The sequence below is a fragment of the Carcharhinus amblyrhynchos genome, chromosome X (genome assembly GCF_965287045.1).
Source record: "Carcharhinus amblyrhynchos chromosome X, sCarAmb.v2.hapA, whole genome shotgun sequence".
In the NCBI taxonomy this organism is placed as follows: Eukaryota; Metazoa; Chordata; class Chondrichthyes; order Carcharhiniformes; family Carcharhinidae; genus Carcharhinus; species Carcharhinus amblyrhynchos.
Genome location: NC_137359.1, coordinates 16,358,624 through 16,380,614, shown reverse-complemented (window position 1 = coordinate 16,380,614; position 21,991 = coordinate 16,358,624). Strand labels below are relative to the sequence as shown.

Below are 21,991 nucleotides of genomic sequence, written 5' to 3'. Positions count from 1 at the left end.
ATGCAACAGTACATTAAACACAGACTTTGCATGAGCTGTTGCAGGGATAACAACGCTTCCCTGAGGAATAGGTGCTTTTTTTCCCCCACTGTACTCTTTAGTAAGTCGCGTAAGCGCATTTAGGAAAGACAGCACAGGAACAGCAAGGATAACTGAGGATCTTGGGTAGTCAAGATGGCATCCAGGACTAACAAGAGCCTGATACACTGCTCTGAGTTCCTGGACTGACTATTCAACCACCTATGACTCCTTTACCACCTCCCTCCTCTTGCTGAGAACCTCCAAGGTCTACACCAGTTTCCACGGCAATATTTGATGAGGTGCAGCTGCTAACCAGCCAACTTTCTCCAGGACAGGCTGGCCCGCTGTGGGCTAACCATGTGCCAACGCTCTCAATCTATTCACTCAGTCAAATGCCAGCAACACATCATCCAGAAAGAAATGTTGCGGCCTGTGTTTTGTGTCGATCTGTTCTCCAAGGCAGTTACCCGATCGCTAAGCCAATTATAAATCCATCTTGTCGGATCACCCTATGTGCATTAGCCTTCTTAATAAGTTTCCCAAGTTGGACTTTGTCAAAGGCTTTGCTGAAATCCATGTAATCTACATCAACCGCACTCCCCTCATCCACACACTTCATACATGCTGAAAAAATTCAATCAAATTTGGTAGGCATGACCTCCCTCTGACAAAACCATGCTGACTATCCCTGATCAAACCTTGCCTCTCCAAATGGAGATAGATTCTCTCCTTCAGAATCTTCTCCCAACCATAGACATGAGACTTGCTGCTCTGTAGTTCCCTGGCTTATCTCTACAACCTTTCCCAAATAGTGGGACCACATTAGCTGTTCTCCAGTTCTCCACTTCCCACCGCCTTGGCAAAGCAGTCAGCATAATCAAGGATCCCACGCACCTCTTCTCCCTTCCACATTCTTCAGTCGGGATAAAGATACCAAAGTCTGAGGTCACGTACCAACCGACTCAAAAACTGCTGCTGTCAGACTTTTGAATGGACTTACCTTGCATAAAGTTGATCTTTTTCTACACCATAGCTATGACTGTAACACTACATTTTGCACTCTCTCCTTTCCTTATGAATGGTATGCTTTGTCTGTATAGCGCGCAAGAAACAATACTTTTCACTGTATCCCAATACATGTGACAATAATAAATCAAATTAAATATTAAGTTGATCTTTCTCTGCACCATAGCTATGACTGTAACACTATATTCTGTACCCTCTCCTTTCCTTCTCTATGAATGGTATGCTTTGTATAGTGCACACGAAATAATACTTTTCACTGTATCCCAATACATGTGACAATAATAAATCAAATATTAAGCTGATCTTTCTCTACACCCTAGTTATGACTGTAACGCTACATTCTGCACTCTCTCCTTTCCTTCTCCCCTATGTACTCTATGAATGGTATGCTTTGTCTGTATAGTGCACAAGATACAATACTTTTCACTGTATCCCAATACGTGTGACAATAATAAATCACGTCAAATATTAAGTTGATCTTTCTCTACACCCTAGCTGTGACTGTAACACTACATTCTGCACCCTCTCCTTTCCTTCTCTATGAATAGTATGCTTTGTCTGTATAGCGCGCAAGAAACAATACTTTTAACTGTATCCCAATGCTTGTGACAATAGTAAATCAAATCTAATATTAAGTTGATCTTTCTCTACAGCCTAGCTATGATTGTAACACTACATTCTGCACCCTCTCCTTTCCTTCTCTACGAACGGTGTGCTTTGTCTGTATAGCGCACAAGAAACAATACTTTTCACTGTATTCCAATACATGTGACAATAATAAATCAAATCAAATATTAAGTTGATCTTTCTCTACACCCTATCTGTAACTGTAACACTACATTCTGCACCCTCTCCTTTCCTTCTCCCCTATGTACTCTATGAATGGTATGCTTTGTCTGTATCACGCACAAGAAACAATACTTTTCACTGTATCCCAATACATGTGGCAATAATAAATCAAATCAAATCAAATCATTTCCACTTCATCCCCGTTGATGTAGACAGGACATATTCTCCTCTACACTTCCTGAAGTCGATTACTATCTCCTTCATTTTGCTGACATTGAGGGAGAGATTATTGTCGGTGCCATCTTTGTAGAAATGGCATTATCTCTCCTGTTGCTACTGCTTTCGGCGAGCTTGTGTGTGATAAAGTTGAGCTGTTTAACGTGGTCCTGGGCAGAAATCTAATTTGCACGGACAACTGGTGGACTTTCTGAACTAACAGTGCGGAGCGGCATTATTCTTTATTCATGCCTGGGACATGGGTGTCGCTGGCTGGGCAGCATTTATTGCCCATCCCTAGTTGCCCCTTGAGAAGGTGATGGTGAGCTGCCTTCTTGAATCGCTGCAGTGCTGTGGGTTGACCCACAGTGCTGTTAGGGAGGGAGTTCCAGGATTTTGACCCAGCGAAAGTGAAGGAAAGGCCGATATATTTCCAAGTCAGGATGGTGAGTGGCTTGGAGGGGAACTTGCAGGTGTTCCCTGGTATCTGCTGTCCTTGTCCTTGGTGGTGGGTTTGGAAGGTGCCGTCTAACGATCTTTGGTGAATCGCTGCAGTGCATCTTGTGGACGGTACACACTGTGCTAGTGGAACGTTAAGAGTATGGGTAGGATTTTACAGCCTCGCTCGGCGGGACTGGAAATTTCTGCCCAAGGCCAATAGACATTTCCGTTGCCCGTCCCTCGCCCGTTCTGATTCCATGGCGGGTGGGCTGGTAGAATTCCAGCATCTATGTAGAAACTGACTCCAAGATACTGTCAAGTGGCTGATGTGAGGATGAAGGAGGTGGGCGTGAGTGGGAAACAGCGTGCAGTTATTGGCGGAGGTTGGTGGGGGCTCTTTATTTCAAGGGGCCAAAATACAAAGGGGCAAGATTTGTACACTGATGTACAAAACCATGGCTTGATCGTGTCGAGAATACTGCATGTAGGTTGGGGTGTTGAACCTTAAAAAGGGCACTTGGGCCACCAGATTGACAGTGGGGCCAAAAGGGTTAAATTAAGAGGACATCCCGCACCGTCAAGCTATTGTATTCTCTTGAGGATCAAGAGTTAAGATCTCACTGGGGGGGGAGTCTTTCAGATAAATAAAGGGTTTGATAGGGTAAAACAGACCAGTTCGTCTGCTGGGAGAGCCCAAAACAAGGGGGCAGAACCATAATCAGAGAACCAGGCCCATTGAGAGCAGTAGGGATAGAAAATCCTACTGCCCAGCAAACAAAGGGCCAACGTGAGGGGGAGTGGGTGGGGGGACGTCAGTTCAAAATTTCAAAGAAGTGATTGATAGATTTTTGTCGCACAGTGTAATTGGAACCAAGGTTAGGTGGGAGGGGATTAAGGTGCAGATCAGCCTTGCATACATACAGTGCAGAAGGAGGCCATTCGACTCATCAAGCCTGCACCGACAACAATCCCACCCGGATCCTATCACTGTAACCTCATGTATTTACTTTGCAACTCCCCCTGACACTAAGGGGCCATTTCGCATGGCCAATCCACCTAACCTCCACACCTTTGGACACTAAGAAGCAATTTAGCATGGCTAATCCATCTAACCGAGACATCTTTGGACATTAAGGAAAAATTTACCATGGCCAATCCACCTAACCTGCACATCTTTGGACACCAAGGGTGCAGATTAGGTGGATTGGCCATGGTAAATTGCCTCTTAGTGTCCAAAGATGTGTAGATTGGGGGGGATGGTCATGCTAAATTGCCCCATTAGTGCCCAAAGATGTGCAGGTTAGGTGGATTGGCCATGCTAAATTGTCCCTTAGTGTCCAAAGATGTGCAGGTTAGGTGGATTGACCATGCTAAACGATCCCTTGGTGTACCCAAACAGGAGTTTGGCAAGTGGGGGAATCTTCACTATAACTTCATTGCAGTGATGTGAATAAATAAACTTAAACTTGGCAAGGTGGTGGGTGGGAGCCAAGAGGGGCAATGATGAAAGAAGGATGGCATGAGCGGGTGACAGGAAAGTGGGGGATATTAAGGGGCAGAAAGAGAGATGAAGGCTCAGGTCAAGAACAGCACCAAAATGTGTGTGTGAGTTGACACAGAGGGAAATGAATTCTGCTGGGATGTCGGGGATTCAGAGAGACCCGCCTCGTTGTGAGGTTACACTACAGGGAGAGCCCAAAGTTAGATTCCGAGGGCCAGTGGAGGAATGTCGTTGATTTGTCGGCAGTTAGGATTCGAATATGCGGGTTCAGGGAAGACGGAGGTATCGGAGCTGTTGGAGGAACAGACTGTCAGTAATGTTTCCGGCTCCCCTCTGTAGCAGCAACATACTGAGGCGCAGAAAGGGGAGCCAAAAAAGATTGCTCGTTAACGTGGCCTGAAGAAGCACATTGCTTTTGAGCCGGTGAGTAAATTTTCCCATCTCGTCCGCCACAGGAATCACCCCGGGCTGGCTGGATAACTTGGCGGACGGCTTCCATAGGCTTGGGGCAGGAGCTTCCGGCCTCTGGGCAAGCCTGACTGGTCAATCCCCCCAGCGCCGGTGTAGACAAGGGACTTGGTGAGGAGCCGGAAGGGGCAAACGTGGTCTGGAGTTGCTCAGACACCTCTGAATTCCTCCCCGTTAGCTGGTATTTTGTGCGTCCACTAGCTCCAGCGGCAAGCAGCCTAACAGGCTGAAAGGAAAATTTAACTTTTTTTTAATCTTCCAGTGGTCCGCACAGACAGCCTGAAAGGTCGCCGAGGTCGACTTCCGTCCAAACCAAAGAATGTTCAAGAAGCCACGCCTTCAAATGTTCCAGTTAGTCTGATCACAGCGCTGGTCAGGGCACACATTGATTCCAATCCAATCATGTCCAATCTAGATTATTCCAAGGTAAATATGAGGTGAAAAATAGTTGAGAGGTTGGAAAGGGGGAAAAAAATGTGTGTATCGGGGAGAATCAGGCAGTGTGCAACCCACCTTGCAACCCAGTGAAATTCCCCCACCTTATTTACCAACCACCAGCAGCCATTTTATCTCTTGGGTGGCCGACCAACTGCCCGTCTGTCCCAGAAGCAGACAGGCCACCATTTTAGGCCCAGGTCTCATCAAAACGGGCATCACCAGGTGGCCCAGAGGCTCCTCCGCTGGCAACCCAGGTTAAGTCCCACTGGGGGAGGGTATGTCCCTCGTGGCAACAACGCGAGAGGGAAACTTACTGTTTCAAAGCCCACCGGGCCGTGGCTGGCAGGGTGGCGCAGTGGTTAGCACTGCTGCCTCATGGCGCCCCAGGGATCCGGGTTTGATTCCTGGCCTTGGGTCACTGTCTGTGCGGAGTTTGCACATTCTACCCCTCCCCGTGTCTGCATGGGTTTCTTCCAGGTGCTCCAGTTTCCTCCCACAGCCCAAAAGAGGTGCTGGTTAGGTGGACTGGCCATGCTAAATTGCCCCTTAGTGTCCAAAGATGTGTAGGTTAGGTGGATTGGCCATGCTAAATTGCCCCTTAGTGTCCAAAGATGTGTAGGTTAGGTGGATTGGCCATGCTAAATTGCCCCTTAGTGTCCAAAGATGTGTAGGTTAGGTGGATTGGCCGTGCTAAATTGTCCCTTAGTGTCCAAAGACATGTAGGTTAGGTGGATTGGCCATGCTAAATTATCCCTTAGTGTCCAAAGACGTGTAGGTTAGGGGGCTTGGCCATGCTAAATTATCCCTTAGTGTCCAAAGATGTGTAGGTTAGGTGGATTGCCATGCTAAATTGACCCTTAGTGTCCAAAGATGTGTAGGTTAGGGTGGATTGCCATGCTAAATTGACCCTTAGTGTCCAAAGATGTGTAGGTTAGGTGGATTGCCATGCTAAATTGTCCCTTAGTGTCCAAAGATGTGTAGGTTAGGTGGATTGCCATGCTAAATTGACCCTTAGTGCACCTGAACAGGTGCCAGAATGTGGCAACTAGGGGATTTTCACAATAACTTCATTGCAGTGTTAATGTAAGCCTACCTGTGACTAATAAATAAAGTAACTTTGTAACTATTGCCAGTGTAACACATTGAGGATTTCCATCTAAAATGGCATTTAGGGTGCTATGCATGTCATTTTATTCTTGCCTAAATTGAGGAGCATTATGTTAGCCATGAAGAGATGATACAATGGTCCGACTTTAAACGATTTCCCCCCGCCCTCCTCCTGAAGTCGGCCCAAAAGCCCTCTCCCCGCATCCTCTCTCTTCCCACACGATGCCGGGAGGCCGTGTTTGCTGAGGCCCGTTCTCCGAACGACTAGCTGGACTTGAAACGGTGGCGAATGCGTTGGTCGCGGCACGAAGCAGTGCGGGTGGGCGCAAATGATTGGAGGACAGCAAATGTGCAGCTCGGCGCGAAAGACAAAACAAAAGCCTGGCGCTAAAACGTGACAAGTGTGAAATTTGCCTTCAGAAATGAGACAAGCAATTGCTTCTATATTGCTGATCCTACCCTGGTATAAACATGATCAGAGAGCAAAATGCCTTCATACTTGTCTAATTAAAGACAAATTATAGCCAATGTACAAAGCCCGAAATATCAGAATGTCCCTTGTAAGTCCAGTGCTATTTGTAAATGATATACTTCGCGAAGAAATCTCTGTCTGTGTTAAATTAACAACAATGTGCTTTTGGCTTGAAATGTCTAAAGAGTTAGTAGCTCAGAAGCATTGTCCCACTGATTCACACTGTCTGCTACAGTTTCAGGAATCCAGCATCTACCAGTCAGAAGAGGACGAGGCAGCTGACATCCAACAGTTTTACGAGTTGCTGGCGGATTCGATGGAAATGATACGGAGGTGGGCTGAGAAGATTCCAGGCTTTGTTGGTTTGCCCAAGGACGATCAGGACCTACTCCTGGAATCGGCCTTCTTGGAACTCTTCATCCTCCGCTTGGCCTACAGGTAGGCACCTCAGCCCATTCGACGCAGGGCTCGAAAACGTCAGCTCTGTTCTCTTTCCGCGGATACCATCAGACCCACTGAGACCTTCCAGCATTTTCTGTCCTCGCTTCAACCCATCTGTTTTTGCCCACGTTATTTTGTTTTCTCCCCCGAAGACTACAAACAACCGTGTAGACTTGTGTGAAGGCCAACTTGTGGAATAGCTGACCCCATGACCTTTGACGGGGAAAAAGTAATCTTTCATTTCCCTTGAGGAAAGGACAACTCATAAGATATAGGAGCAGAATGAGGCCACTCAGCCCATTGAGTTTGATTCGCCATGGCTGATAAGTTTCTCAACCTCATTCTCCTTCCTTTTCCTCATAACCTTTGACCCCTTTACCAACCAAAAACCAATCTATCTCTGTATTAAATACACTCAGTGACCCGGCCTCCTCTGTGGCAATGGATTCCACAGATTCACCACCCTCTGGCTGAAGAAATTCCTCCTCAACTTGGGTCTAAAGTTATGAGGTGGAGATGCCGGTGTTGGACTGGGCTGGACACAGTAAGAAGTCTTGCAACACCAGGTTAAGGTCCAACAGGTCTATTTTGTAGCACGAGCTTTTGGAGCGCCGCTCCTTCATCGGGTGAATGGAGAGGTGCGTTTACAGCAGTTGCGGACTCGCCAACTTTAAGGGCATTCAAATGGTCAGTGGATAGGCATATGGATGATATTGGAATAGTTTAGGTTAGAGGGCCATTAGATTGGTTCCACTGGTTGGCGCAACATCGAGGGCCGAAGGGCTTGTACTGCACTGTAATGTTCGATGTTCTATGACTCAGGGTTCCAGCAAAGTAATCAGTCTGAGTTATTCAGTGCAAGACAGACAAGAAGCTTGGTTTCCTAGAACCCAGTGGAACTCTTGTGTTGACATGTTGCTTGTAGGTCCAACCCGGAAGAAGGCAAGCTTATCTTCTGCAGTGGCGTCGTCCTTCACCGCCAACAGTGCGTGCGTGGCTTTGGCGAATGGATTGATTCGATCATTGATTTTTCCAGCACCCTGCAAAGGATGAAGATCGACATGTCCAGCTTCTCTTGCCTGGCAGCATTGGTGGTCATTACAGGTGAGCTCCCCCTCTTGTTCAGACTTCCCATCTATGCGTCACCTCCACCCTATAGGAAGGGCGATGGCCCAGTGGTATTATCGCCAGCCTATTAATCCAGAAACCCAGCGAGTGTTCTGGGGAACCCGGGTTCGAATCCCGCACATGGTGGAATTTGAATTCAATAAAAAAAATCTGGAATTAAGAATCTACTGATGACCCATTGTCAGAAAAATCCATCTGGTTCCCTTTAGGGAAGGAAATCTGCCGTCCTTACCCTGGTCTGGCCTACATGTGACACCAGAGTCACAGCAATGTGGTTGACTCTCAACCACCCACTGGCAACTCGGGATGGGCAATAAATCATGGAATCCTAGAATCCCTACAGTACAGATTTGGCCTATCCAGGCTGCACCGATCACAATCCCACCCAGGCCCTATCTCCGTAACCCCACACATTTACTCTGCTGGTCCGCCTGACACAAACAGATAATTTAACATGGTCACTTAACCTAACTTACACATCTTTGGACACTAAGGGGCAATTTAGCATGGCCAGTCCACCTAACCCACACATCTTTCTCACCATACCCCTTGACCCCTTTAAAGTGTAGAAACTCTTAATTCCTTTACTGTTCAAAAATCTATCTACCCTTGCCTTAAGAACATTCAATGATGTAGCCTCAACTGCTTCACTGGGCAGGGAATTCCACATATTTGCAACCCTTTAGGTGAAGAAGTTCCTCCTCAACTCAATCCTAAATAATCGGAATACAGTCAGAAGGTTTTTCCCTCGGGTGGAAGAGTCAATTATTAGGGGGCACAGGTTTAAGGTGTGAGGGGTAAGGTTTAAAGGAGATGTACGAGGCAGATTTTTTTACACAGAAGGTGATGGGTGCCTGGAACTCGCTGCCGGGGGAGGTAGTGGAAGTGGATACAATCGTGACTTTTAAGGGGCGTCTGGACAAATACATGACTAGGATGGGATTAGAGGGATATGGTCCCCGGAAGGGTAGGGGGTTGTAGTTCAGATGGGCAGCATGGTCGGTGCAGGGGGGCCGAAGGGCCTGTTCCTGTGCTGTAATTCTCTTTGTTCTAAATCTGCCCCCCCTTATTTTGAGGCCATGCCCCCTCGTTCTAGTTTCACCCACAACCTCCCTGCTTCCATCTTACTTATTCCCTTCCTATATTCCTGTAAGATCTCCCCTTGGCTTGAAGGTTTTTAAAGGTACAGTTTTCTTTGACAGGTTTTGAAGTGTTGTCCATTGACGTGCGTTCATTTCTGAAAATGAGTGGTTTTTTTCGTGTGTGACGTTTTAGATCGGCATGGCTTGAAAGAACCCAAGAAAGTGGAAGACCTACAAACCAAGATTATAACGTGCCTGAAAGATCACGTCACTTCCAGCGCAGGCGAGCAGATGCGGCCAAATTACTTGTCCAAGCTTCTAGGCAAGCTCCCTGAACTCTGCACCCTATGCACACAAGGACTGCAGCGCATCTTCTACCTGAAACTGGCTGACCTGGTCCCTCCGCCTGCCATCGTCGACAAACTATTCCTGGACACTTTGCCCTTCTAGGCAAGTCACCCAAGCTGCATGACAGTTGAACTGGAGCCCGGGCCACACCACGTTTGATATTTCAGCGACGGGGCAAGGAGTTAAATCGGACACCAGTTCAAAATTGGATGGCTTCGGGAATTGGACACGTTTGCTATGCGCTAATTGGATTTGCTCTTTTTCAAAAACATAAAAATGCTGTTTTTTGTTTCATTCAGCATTAACAAGATTGTTGGAGTTGTGTGGGGTGGGGGGTGGGGTGGGGGGAGTGGGGGGTTTAGAGGGGGATGGGGTGGGGGGGGAAGAGGGAGCCCTTTGCGACGGTGGAGCCTCCAATCACAACCTAACCAGAAAGCAACTCCCAACTTTGACCAACTGGAGAGACGTTCTCAGCGAAGGTCGCCGCGACTGGTTCGAGACACTCTCTCCCTCCGTCCCCTTTCTTGCCGAGGCCCTGAACCTTGAACAGCCGAACGGAATGTGCCTCTTCTGCGTCTCGCTCTCTCTCACTCTCCACCACTGTCATCAAAAGCGTTGCAAACAAGGGTGGAGAAAGGCCAAATGTAATTTTTTTTGCACAGAGATCAGATCAGTACTGAAGACTTTTTTCAGGGATCAGATGTCTAAGAAAATGGACGCGTTCTTTAACTGTCTCGGCTGGATTTGTAATTGTAATTTGCCAGAGGTAGGAAGCTGTGTCCAATCCAGCCATCATTGGAAAGAATAAAGCCTTCATTCAACCTGTCTATCTTAAATGGATTTTGAAAGGACATTTGTCATTAGCAATGTCATAATTCCACTCTTCAAAAAAAGGGTTCTTCCGAGGCCGGTTCTGGACAGTCATGACTGACAAGCCTGACGGATTAATCCTTGAACTACGTCGCTGATGTATTCTCCATGAATGTTTGACGCTGTGGGTTTGGTAACAAAGTGAGTCGAGGACACAGCCCTTAATGGGAAGCTGTGAAGTCCAAACTCTTCAAGCAGCGACGACTGCACTCGCGCGACGCGACACACATTATTGGCGTTAAGCTTGGATGCTTCAAAAGGTTTCTGGCTTTTCTTTCTTGCTAAGGCTTTCTTGTTCATTCACCACGAGTGGATCAACCTGAATTTACGGTTTTGCAGAGAAGACTGGCAAACGATCGGGGAAGGCCACTTGCCTCGACGGAAACAGGCACTTTATTGGGTGGGGGGGGGGGTGTTGTTGGTGTGGCTGGCAAGTATGGTCCCTTTCATGAATCTGCTATCAGTTATGCACTGGTGACATCCGCCAAAGGCCACCCCATGTGGACTTTTCTCGTGATTATTCCCACCTCCTGTTTACATCTGATTTTAAAAAAAGCTTCAAATCAATTGGTCCCTTGGCTGATTAACCTTGCGAGGGAGCAATGGGGGAAGGAGTATTTTGATGGACGGGAATAATGATCTAATTTTATCCTATTTAGAGTGCATTATGATTGGGAATAATATGCTTTAACCTCATATAAGGGAGTACTGAATAAATCGTAGTACTTAACATGTAAATGTGTATATTTCATATGGATATTTACGGTGCCTTACCAGTTAGCGTGTACAGAAGCTGTTTGACTATGATGTTACTAGCAAATGGTGTAACCCATTACACATTGTGTCTGTACACGGGTGAACCCTCACCCCATTAACTTCTCGAGGCTTGCTTCCAGGTTTGCAAAACCTCCCCCCTCCCACCAACCTTCCCGCATTTCAACCTCCAAGTGGGGCAGCTCAAAGATTGCCTGCACTTAAACCAGCGTGACTGCAGGGGGCCGGTCATCCTTTCACCTGGCAACCCCAACGATTAACACTGGAAATCTGCATTAAAAGCAGCAAGTGCAGGAAATCCTCATCAGGACGGGCAGCGTCTACAGAGAGAAACGGCTAATGCGATGAAAGGCTGTTGATTGGAAATGTTAACTCTGCTTCTCTCTCTGCAGCCTTTTACTTCAAAATAAATACTTGAAATGTCTGCAAGAGAGTTTATAAGCATTTCAAAATGGCCACTGCACCAAGGGCAATTCAGGCTCTCTGCATGTTGCATTCTATCTGAGGTGCTTCAATAAGGCAAAGAAAGGTTCCAGACATTTTAAAACGGTCATTCGAAAGGTATTTCAGTTTTCTTCCTGGATCAAGTTGTACTTTGAGGTACTTCCTGTCTTCAGAGGCAGAAGTCCGTCACCAAAATCCCTTTATTTACAAACTCTAACAGCAGTACACAGAGTGCTATCAGTCAGCAGGCTACCTTCGGGAGTGCCAGAGGAACTGACACGCCTCGGTTAAATACAAGGAAAAGACTCCCTGATTGGACCATCAAAATCCCTTTATTTACAAACTCTAACAGCAGTACACAGAGTGCTATCAGTCAGCAGGCTACCTTCGGGAGTGCCAGAGGAACTGACACGCCTCAGGTTAAATACAAGGAAAAGACTCCCTGATAGGACCATCAAAATCCCTTTATTTACAAACTCTAACAGCAGTACACAGAGTGCGATCAGTCAGCAGGCTACCTTCAGGAGTGCCAGAGGAACTGACACGCCCCAGGTAAATACAAGGAAAAGACTCACTGGCCCACTCCACTCTTCTTTGTCATTCACTGTAAAGGGAAAGGCAATATTATCTTGGCCCTGTCTGATTGTATAGATCAATATAGGGATTAAGGCTCGACTGGGATTTGAAAGCACAATATCCTGTTTATGATACAAGCGCTTTAACCAACTAAGCCACGGCAGCCTGACGGTGCCAATTGGTTCCTTAATCAGGGAGTTCATACTCGAATAGGCCAACCTCAATGGCCTGATTGAAAGCATTACACTTCTTGTACTATTGTGATTTGTGTAATCTTCACCATATACATTCACATGAGTCACACAGTCTGAGGGGGTTTCTATACATTTCCCATCCCCTTCAGTTGACTGTGGCTGAAAGGTCTTAGACAGCGACCTCCCTCCCTTTGCGTCTCTGTAGCAGCTGCCTCGAGGTTTAGTGCATCCCTCAGCACGTAATTCTGAGTGTTGGGAGGCTCGGCCTGTAACACTCGGTGGAGGACAACTCTTTGCAATGGAAGGCCAACAAGTTTTGGGCAAACCAAAGGGCATCTTTCACCGAGGTGATGACCCTCCAGCAGCAGTTGATGTTTGTCTCGGAGTGCGTCCCTGGAAACAGCCCGTAGAGCACAGAGTCCTTCGTCACCAAGCTGCTTGGGATGAACCTCAACAGAAACCACCTCAGCTCTGTCCAGAACCTTCTTTGCAAAGGCACATTCCACAAGGAGGTGTGCGATCTTCTCTTTCCCACCTTGAGGCCAATGTGGAGATGGAGTGAGACTCCAGGCATGTAGGAAGGAAGGCCTCTCTCACCAATAGCCAAGCTAGGCCTTGTTTGAATATTCTGGCGATGAGGCACTCTGCCAAATAACAATCTACTCAGGGAACTATCTGACAGGATCCACCATCTCCTCTCCCTGTATGTCCTCTAGGGTGTTATGTGTAGCCCACTTCTCTCTCCACAGATGTTGCCAGGCTTGCTGAGTTTATCCAGCATGTTCTGTTGCCACAACCAAAGTCCCCACGCCATTCACGCTGGCCCCTCTGGAAGCGTAACCGCCCATGTTAATAAGATTCTGTGGTCTAAGGAAAAACTGTAATGTTGTTGCAAAATGCCTATACTTTTCTATTGTTAATATCTATTTTTAAACCAATATTTTTCAATGTTAGGGCATGAAGTCAGATGTCTGGCTCAATGTAAGCAAAAACAACTGTCCACTGAAGAAGCAATGGTTCTCGTTGTCACACCGATTCCATGCACAAGTCATGCATGAGGTCAGTTGTGGAGTTTGTGCTAATAAAGGTTTTCTCTGCTTCAGCGCTGTTCCAAAGTGTCCTCCCTGGCATCACGCACTTACACAAACAATCGCCGCGGCAAGTCTCCTTCCTAGCCCAATAAAAGGCCCAATTGAGGCAAGGGCGCCATGAAGATCTTGAGTCCGTCACATACAATGGCAGCACGGTGGTTAGCACCGATGCCTCACAGCACCAGGGACCCAGATTTGATTCACGGCTTGGGTGACTGTGTGGAGTCTGCACGTCCTCCCCGTGGCTGCATGCTCTGGTTTCTTCCCACACTCCAAAGATGTGTATGTTAGGTGGATTGGCCATAGTAAATTGTCCCTTAGTGCTCAAAGATGTGCAAGTTAAGTGAATTGGTCATGCAAATTTGCTCCTTAGTGGCCAAAGATGTGCAGGTTAGGAGTGGACCATTAACAATAAGGATGGCATGGTAGCACAGTGGTTAGCACTGCTGCCTCACAACGCCAGGGACCCGGGTTCGATTCCCGGTTTGGATCACTGTCTGTGTGGAGTCTGCACATTCTCCCTGTGTCTGCATGGGTTTCCTCCAGGTGCTCCGGTTTCCTCCCACAGTCTGAAAGATGTGCTGGTTAGGGTGCATTGGCCATGCTAAATTCTCCTTCAGTGTACCCAAACAGGAGTGTGGCGACTAGGGGATTTTCACAGTAACTTCATTGCAGTGTTAACGTAAGCCTACTTGCGACAATGATAAATAAATAAACCAGCGCAAAAAAAGGCTGGGTATGAGGATGCCAGCAGAAATGCACCTTGATTCCAGCTGCTGTGCAGCATGGATGCAGTGCCCAGCGTGGCATTGGCAGAGGTCTCGCTAGAAAAGCACAGAACTGCAGGAAATGCCAACCAAGATGTCTTGGGGGGCATGGACGGTTACCTGTATCCCATGCAATGAACAGCAATGCCAGCATGATAGAAGAATGGTGCCAGAGGAGGCTTCGGGCCAGCTGGCATGTGGTAAAACAAGCGGCTGTCAACATCCCACCCAGAGCACATTGACAGTGCACCTTTCAGCTGCAACGAATATCATTGTGGGACTTTCCATTCCCTATGGCAGTCATCTATGGTGTCAGTTAATTTGCAACGCATGGCTACATTGATTTTATTTTTCTCAGACAATCATACACACACCTTATCTCTCACCGTGGTTGGCACGGTGGCATAGTGGTTAGCATTGATGCCTCAGCGCCAGGGACTCATATTCAATTCCCAGCTTGGGTGGATTGGCCATGCTAAATTGCCCCTTAGTGTCCAAAGATGTGTAGGTTAGGGTGGATTGGCCATGCTAAATTGTCCCTTAGTGTCCAAAGATGTGCAGGTTAGGGGGATTGGCCATGGTAAATTGCCCCTTAATGTCCAAAGATGTGCGGGTTAGGTGGATTGGCCATGCTAAATCGCCCCTTAATGTCCAAAGATGTGTAGTTTAGGGTGGATTGGCCATGCTAAATTGCCCCTTACTGTCCAAAGATGTGCAGGTTAGGGGGATTGGCCATGCTAAATTGCTCTTTAGTGTCCAAAGTTGGGTAGGTTAGGCAGATTGACCATGGTAAATGCAGGAGGTGATTGGGATAGGGCAGTGGGCGTGGAGCTGGGTAAGATGTTCTTTCAGAGATTCAGCGCAGACTTGATGGGCTGAATGGCCTTTTTCTGTAGTTCAGGGATTTGTTGGTGCTCAGATTTAACTTCCAGGCACGCGATAAATGTCAGACACGTCTTTTTTAATGTGCTTGACATCCGGTAGCCCAGAGTTAGCTACAATTTAACAGCGAACAACGTTTGCAGTTATTCCTGTAAATCATCCTGCAATGATATTGCTTTCCCAAAGAAAATGAGTGAAAGGATTCAGCTTCTCATTGCATCATCACAGTAAATTGGTCGCACACATCGTTTATCTTGTCTCTGGGACAAATAACCCCGCTGCTGTTAACTAATTAATCTGATTCTATGAAAGAGCGTTTACTGGGAAGGAAATTTTCAGGCTGGAAGGTGTGTTGCCCATGGCAATTCTTCCTGGCATTGACTGACTGATTTGTGTCCTTAATTTGGAATTACACATTACTATACATCTTTGGACACTAAGGGGCAATTTAGCATGGCCAATCCACCCTAACCTACACATCTTTGGACACTAAGGGACAATTTAGCATGGCCAATCCACCGAACCTACACATCTTTGGACACTAAGGGACAATTTAGCATGGCCAATCCACCCTAACCTACACATCTTTGGACGCTAAGGGGCAACTTAGCATGGCCAATCCACCCTAACCTGCACATCTTTGGACACTAAGGGACAATTTAGCATGGCCAATCCACCGAACCTACACATCTTTGGACACTAAGGGACAATTTAGCATGGCCAATCCACCCTAACCTACACATCTTTGGACACTAAGGGACAATTTAGCATGGCCAATCCACCCTAACCTACACATCTTTGGACACTAAGGGACAATTTAGCATGGCCAATCCACCGAACCTACACATCTTTGGACACTAAGGGACAATTTAGCATGGCCAATCCACCCTAACCTACACATCTTTGGACGCTAAGGGGCAACTTAGCATGGCCAATCCACCCTAACCTGCACATCTTTGGACACTAAGGGACAATTTAGCAAAGGAAATCCACCTAATTTACACATCTTTGGACTGTGGGAGGAAGCCCACACAGACACGTGGAGAACATGCAAACTCCACACAGACAGTGAACCCGAAGCCAGAATTGAAACTGGTTCCTTGACACTGTGAGGCAGCAGTGTTAATGTCAGGGACAATAAGAGAATCTGATTCTGAAGAAGAAGATTCTGGAAATGTCCTCTCCTTCAGGTGCTGTGGTCAAATAGAGTCCATCTTGGACTGAAGAGGCTCTCCCACAACCCGGGGTGACTGAACCTTTTCAAAAATGTAAATTTAGCCAATCCCCCTCAGCTTTATTGACACGTGTCGGTGGAGTGTGACAGGAAGTGAGGTTGACCCTTACAGGAAATGCAGACTCTGATATCTTATGCACAAAAAAGGGCGGTTATGGTCAATCTTCTGTTTTTCTCTCTCTGATCACCATCGTGTTAAAAGGCAATGATGGTTTACAGTTCCAGCAAGGCCCCACTGATAATTTGTACCGATCTAGGCCGGCGGACCAGGACCGAACTAGTTGGGAATGGAACATCCGGCTCAATTTGTGAAGGAACTGATCCTTGCTTGGAACTCATTTTCCTGAGTCCTGGGCGTGTTTGAATGGCTGCGTGGGAAGCTGGGCCCAGGAGCCTGTGCCAATGTTGCTTTTGCCCTTCCCAGACATGCATGGTTGGAGACTAGTTGCGTTTGTAAAGCGATTTAAGTGTTTCCATATCACAAACGAGAGGGAAACAGATGTCGGTGTACGAATCTGGACAAGTCTGACATTATTAACAGCCCGATAGTCATTCCTCATTCCAGTTGAAAATGCAACACAAGAAACAGTCTTGTACTATAACAGCAGAATACAATGAAAAATAGAGAGCGAGAGAGAGAAACAGTTAACGTACAGGATTTTCCATACCTCACCCACGGGAGTGGAGGCAGCACACCATTGGCTGGCAGTCGGATATTCTGGTTCCGCCGCTGACATAGAATGGAATCCCTACAGTACAGAAAGGGACTATTCAGCTCATCGAATTTGCACCGACTATCTGACAGACCTATCCCCATAACTGATCCCAACAGCTAATCATTCGAACCATCTCAGGACGCGAAAGGGCAATTTAGCATGGCCAATCCCCCTAACACTGCACATCTTTGGACACTAAGGGACAATTTAGCATGGCCAATCCACCCTAACCTACACATCTTTGGACACTAAGGGACAATTTAGCACGGCCAATCCACCCTAACCTACACATCTTTGGACACTAAGGGACAATTTAGCATGGCCAATCCACCCTAACCTACACATCTTTGGACACTAAGGGACAATTTAGCATGGCCAATCCACCCTAACCTGTGCATCCTGGGACAGTAAGAAGTCTCACAACACCAGTTAAACTCCAACAGGCAACCCCCCCAATCTCTGTAACCTCCCTATCTCTGCACCCCTCCCCATCTCTGTAACCCCCTCTATCCCCTACACCCCCTCCCTATCTCTGTAACCTCTTCCAGCCCCTACACCCCCTCCCTATCTCTGTAACCTCCTCCAGCCCCTACACCCCTCCCTATCTCTGTAACCTCTTCCAGCCCCTACACTCCTCCCTATTTCTGTAACCTCATCCAGCCCCTACACCCCTCCCTATCTCTGTAACCTTCTCCAGTCCCTACACCCCCTCCCTATCTCTGTAACCTCATCCAGCCCCTACACCCCCTCCCTATCTCTGTAACCTCCTCCAGCCCCCTACACCCCCTCCCTATCTCTGTAACCTTCTCCAGTCCCCTACACCCCTCCCTATCTCTGTAACCTCCTCCAGTCCCTACACCCCCTCCCTATCTCTGTAACCTCCTCCAGTCCCTACACCCCCTCCCTATCTCTGTAACCTCATCCAGCCCCTACACCCCTCCCAATCTCTGTAACCTACTCCAGCCCCTACACCCCTCCCTATCTCTGTAACCTACTCCAGCCCCTACACCTCTCCCTATCTCTGTCACTTCCTACAACCATCTCAGATCTCTGTGTTCCTCTAATTTGAGGATTTCAAGGCAGTGAGATGGCCTTCCATCCACACAGTTATCAAAACATGATGGGGAGATGCCGGCGTTGGACTGGGCTGGGCACAGTAAGAAGTCCCATAACACCAGGTTAAAGTCCAACAGGTTTATTTGGAATCACGAGCTTTCGGAGCACTGCTCCTTCATCAGGTGAGAGGAGAGTTGGGTTCACAAACACGGCATATATAGACAGTGATACAATTGCAAGATAATGGTTGGAATGTGAGTCTTTATGTAATCAATTTCAGGAAGTGTAGCGGAGAACATGCCCCTGTCTACATCAACGGGAACGAAGTAGAAATGGTCAAGAGCTTCAGGTTTTGAGGTTTCCAGATCACCAACAACCTGTCCTGATCCCCCCATGCTGACGCTATGGTTGAGAAATGCCTCTACTTTTTCAGAAGACTAAGGAAATTTGGCATGTCCTCTACGGCTCTCACCAACTTTTACAGATGCCCCATAGAAAGCATTCTTTCTGGTTGTATCACAGCTTGGTATGGGCTCCTGCTCTGCCCAAGACTGCAAGAAACTACAAAGAGTTGTGAATGTAGCCCAATCCATCACACAAACCAGCCTCCCATCCATTGACTCCATCTACACTTCCCGCTGCCTCAGAAAAGCAGCCAGTATAATTAAGGACCCCACGCACCCCGGACATTCTCTCTTCCACCTTCTTCCGTTGGGAAAAAGGTACAAAAGTCTGAGGTCACGTACCGACTGACTCAAGAACAGTTTCTTCCCTGCTGCTGTCAGACTTTTGAATGGACCTACCTCACATTAAGTTGATCTTCCTCTACACCCTAGCTATGACTGTAACACTACATTCTGCACTCTCTCCTTTCCTTCTCTATGAATGGTATGCTTTGTCTGTATAGCACGCGAGAAACAATACTTTTCACTGTATCCCAATACAAGTGTCAAATCAAAGGTAATCAAGTCTTTAAAGGTACAGAGTGGAGAGAGCATTAAGCACAGGTTAAAGAGATGTGTATTGTCTCCAGACAGGACAGTTAGTGAGATGTTGCAAGCCCAGGCAAGGCATGGGGGTTACAGATAGTGTGACATGAACCCAAGATCCTGGTTGAGGCCGTCCTCATGTGTGTGGAACTAGTTTCTGCTCGGCAATTGTGTGTTGAAGGCCGCCTTGGAGAACGCTATCAAAACAGACAAAGGGGCGATTACGGAGAGACTTTTGAGGTTGTTCCATCGCTCCGAGCAGTTTAGAATTCATCTGTGTCTCCCTTTTCATGCTGATGACTGATCTTCACACAGAACCATGCAGTTGGCCGCTGCCCAGTGAATCCTATCAGGGTGGGCACTGCGATCTACTCCTGTTTTCCAGTCACTGCTGCCAGAGTGATTCATACATCTCCTCAGGGCACTTCTGCAATCACAGTAACTGCTGTGCTTCAGAAGGTAGCTTTATAGTGTTCTGGCTCAGTTTGGAGTCACTTCAAATAAGCCTCGCTGTGGCCAAGATTTGCTGGAATGTGCAACACATCATGAAAAAGTGGACAATTTAGCACTGTCGAGCCTCCCGCCTCTTCTGCATCGCTTGAGCTGCCAATATCACATCATCTGTAGCTGTTTGGCAGAGTCGCAGAGAGTGGGAAGGATTGTCAAAGGATACAGCAGGGGGGCACAGTGGTTGGCACTGCTGCCTCTCAGCGCCAGGGACCCAAGTTCGATTCCTGGCCTTGGGTCACTGTCTGTGTGGAATTTGCACATTCTCCCCATGTCTGCGTGGGTTTCCTCCGGGTGCTCCGGTTTCCTCCCACAGTCATATACGGTAGCACGGTGCCACAATGGTTAGCGCTGCTGCCTCACAGCACCGGGGACCGGGTTCAAATCCCAGCTCGGGTCACTGTCTGTGTGGAGTCTGCATGTTCTCCCCGTGTCTGCGTGGGTTTCCTCCCACAGTCCAAAGATGTGTGGGTTAGGGTGGATTGGCCGTGCTAAATTCTCCCTCAGTGTACCTGAACAGGCGCCGGAGATTGACGACTGGGGGATTTTCACAGTAACTTCATTGCAGTGTTAATGTAAGCCTACTTGTGACACTCATAAATGAACTTTAAAACAGCAGGATATAGATAGATTGGAAACTTGGGCAGAGAAATGGCAGATGGAGTTTAATCCGGATAAACATGAGGTGACGCATTTTGGAGGGTCAAATTTAGGTGTGAATTATACTGTAAATGGCAGAACCCTGAGGAACATTAACATACAGAGGGATCTGGGTGTACAGATCCACGGATCCCTGAAAGTAGCAACACAGATGGTCAAGAAAGCATACAGCATACTTGCTTTCATTGGCCGGAGCATTGAGTACAAGAGTTGGGATATCATGTTGCAGCTATACAAACCCTTGGTTAGCTGTGTTTGGAGTACTGTGAGCAGTTTTGGTCAGTAGTGTTACAGTTACAGATAGGGTGTAGCGAAAGATCAACTTAATATTTGATTTATTATTATCACATGAATTGGGATACAATGAAAAGTATTGTTTCTTGCACGTTATACAGACAAAGCATACCGTTCATAGAGAAGGAAAGGAGAGAGTGCAGAATGTAGTGTTACAGTCACAGCGAGAGTGTAGAGAAAGATCAACTTAATCTATCGTAGGTCCATTCAAAAGTCTGACAGCAGCAGGGAAGAAGCTGTTCTTGAGTCGGTTAGTACATGACCTCAGACTTTTTCCTGAAGGAAGAAGGTGGAAGAGAGAATGTCTGGGGTGTGTTTTTTTTTCAAAGTTTATTTATTTGTGTCACAAGTAGGCTTACATTAACACTGCAGTGCAGTTACTGTGAAAACCCCCTAGTTTCCACACTCCTGTTCGGGTTACACTGAGGGAGAATTTAACATGGCCAATGCACCCTAACCAGCACGTCTTTCAGACTGCGGGAGGAAACCCAAGGGAAGGGTTTAAAGGTATACTCTGAGGGAAGGATTTAAAGGTACAGTCAGAGGAAACCCACACAGACACAGGAAGAATGTGCCGGCTCTGCACAGACAGTGGCACAAGCCAGGAATCAAACCCGGGGTCCCTGACGCTGTGAGGCAGCAGTGCGAATTCACAGCATCAGGGACCCCAGGTCCCTGTCTGTGCAGAGTCGGCACATTCTCCCCATATCTGTGTTGCCTCTTGGGGTCCTTGATTATGCTTTCCCGAGGCAGCGGGAAGTGTAGATGGAGTCAGTGGATGGGAGGCTGGTTTGCGTGATGGACTGGGCTACATTCACGACCTTTTGTAATTTCTTGCGATCTTGGCTGGAGCCCGTACCAAGCTGTGATACATCGGGAAAGAATTGTGTTAACAAGCCAGACAAAATCTAATGCACGGTGGCTGTGTAGCGTCGCCCTGGTCACTAACCGGTGACTCATGCTGGAAAAATTCATGGTCTTTCGAAGAGAGGTCAATAGCCCACTCACCGTCAATGCTGACACATGAAGCAAGGCAATCTGGGTAAAATCCTGGAGCAGAGAAGGATTGAGCCCAGCAAGAGGCAGCGACTGCGCGAGAAGAGGATGATGGAGTGTGGAGGAGAATTCACCCGGAGAATGGGTCTGGGAACAGAAAAGGCAGTAAGGGGTTAAAATGAACTTTTAAAAAGGGGTCCTGATAGTTCGCCTCCACTTCACATTGTCATGGTTAATCACTTCCAACATCGCGTGTCAGGAATTCGAGAGCTATGTGCTGGTGTGTTGTGGATAACTTCAGCTGGAAGGGAGGGATTTAAAGGCATAGTCCAAGGGAAAGATTTAAAGGTACAGTCCTCAGGAAGAGTTTAAAGATACAGTCCTCAGGAAGGGTTTAAAGATAAATTCCTCAGGAAGGTACAGACCAAGGGAAAGGTTTAAAGGTGCAGTCTGAGGGAAAGGC

At 47.3% G+C, this 21,991-nt stretch overlaps 1 protein-coding gene across 3 annotated transcripts in view; it reads left to right on the top strand.

Moving 5' to 3' along the window:
- Window positions 1-9,801, top strand: part of LOC145361936 (nuclear receptor subfamily 4 group A member 1-like) — a 58,166-nt gene extending 48,365 nt beyond the window's left edge. For all 3 annotated transcript variants that reach the window (XM_080217921.1, XM_080217922.1, XM_080217923.1), the window contains exons 4-7: window positions 4,725-4,888; window positions 6,715-6,917; window positions 7,846-8,024; window positions 9,324-9,801. In XM_080217921.1, coding sequence (XP_080074047.1) covers window positions 4,725-4,888; window positions 6,715-6,917; window positions 7,846-8,024; window positions 9,324-9,580 — 803 coding nt within the window. In that variant the 3' untranslated portion in view covers window positions 9,581-9,801. The remainder of the gene's footprint in view (window positions 1-4,724; window positions 4,889-6,714; window positions 6,918-7,845; window positions 8,025-9,323) is intronic.
- The last annotated feature ends 12,190 nt before the right edge of the window (window positions 9,802-21,991 follow it).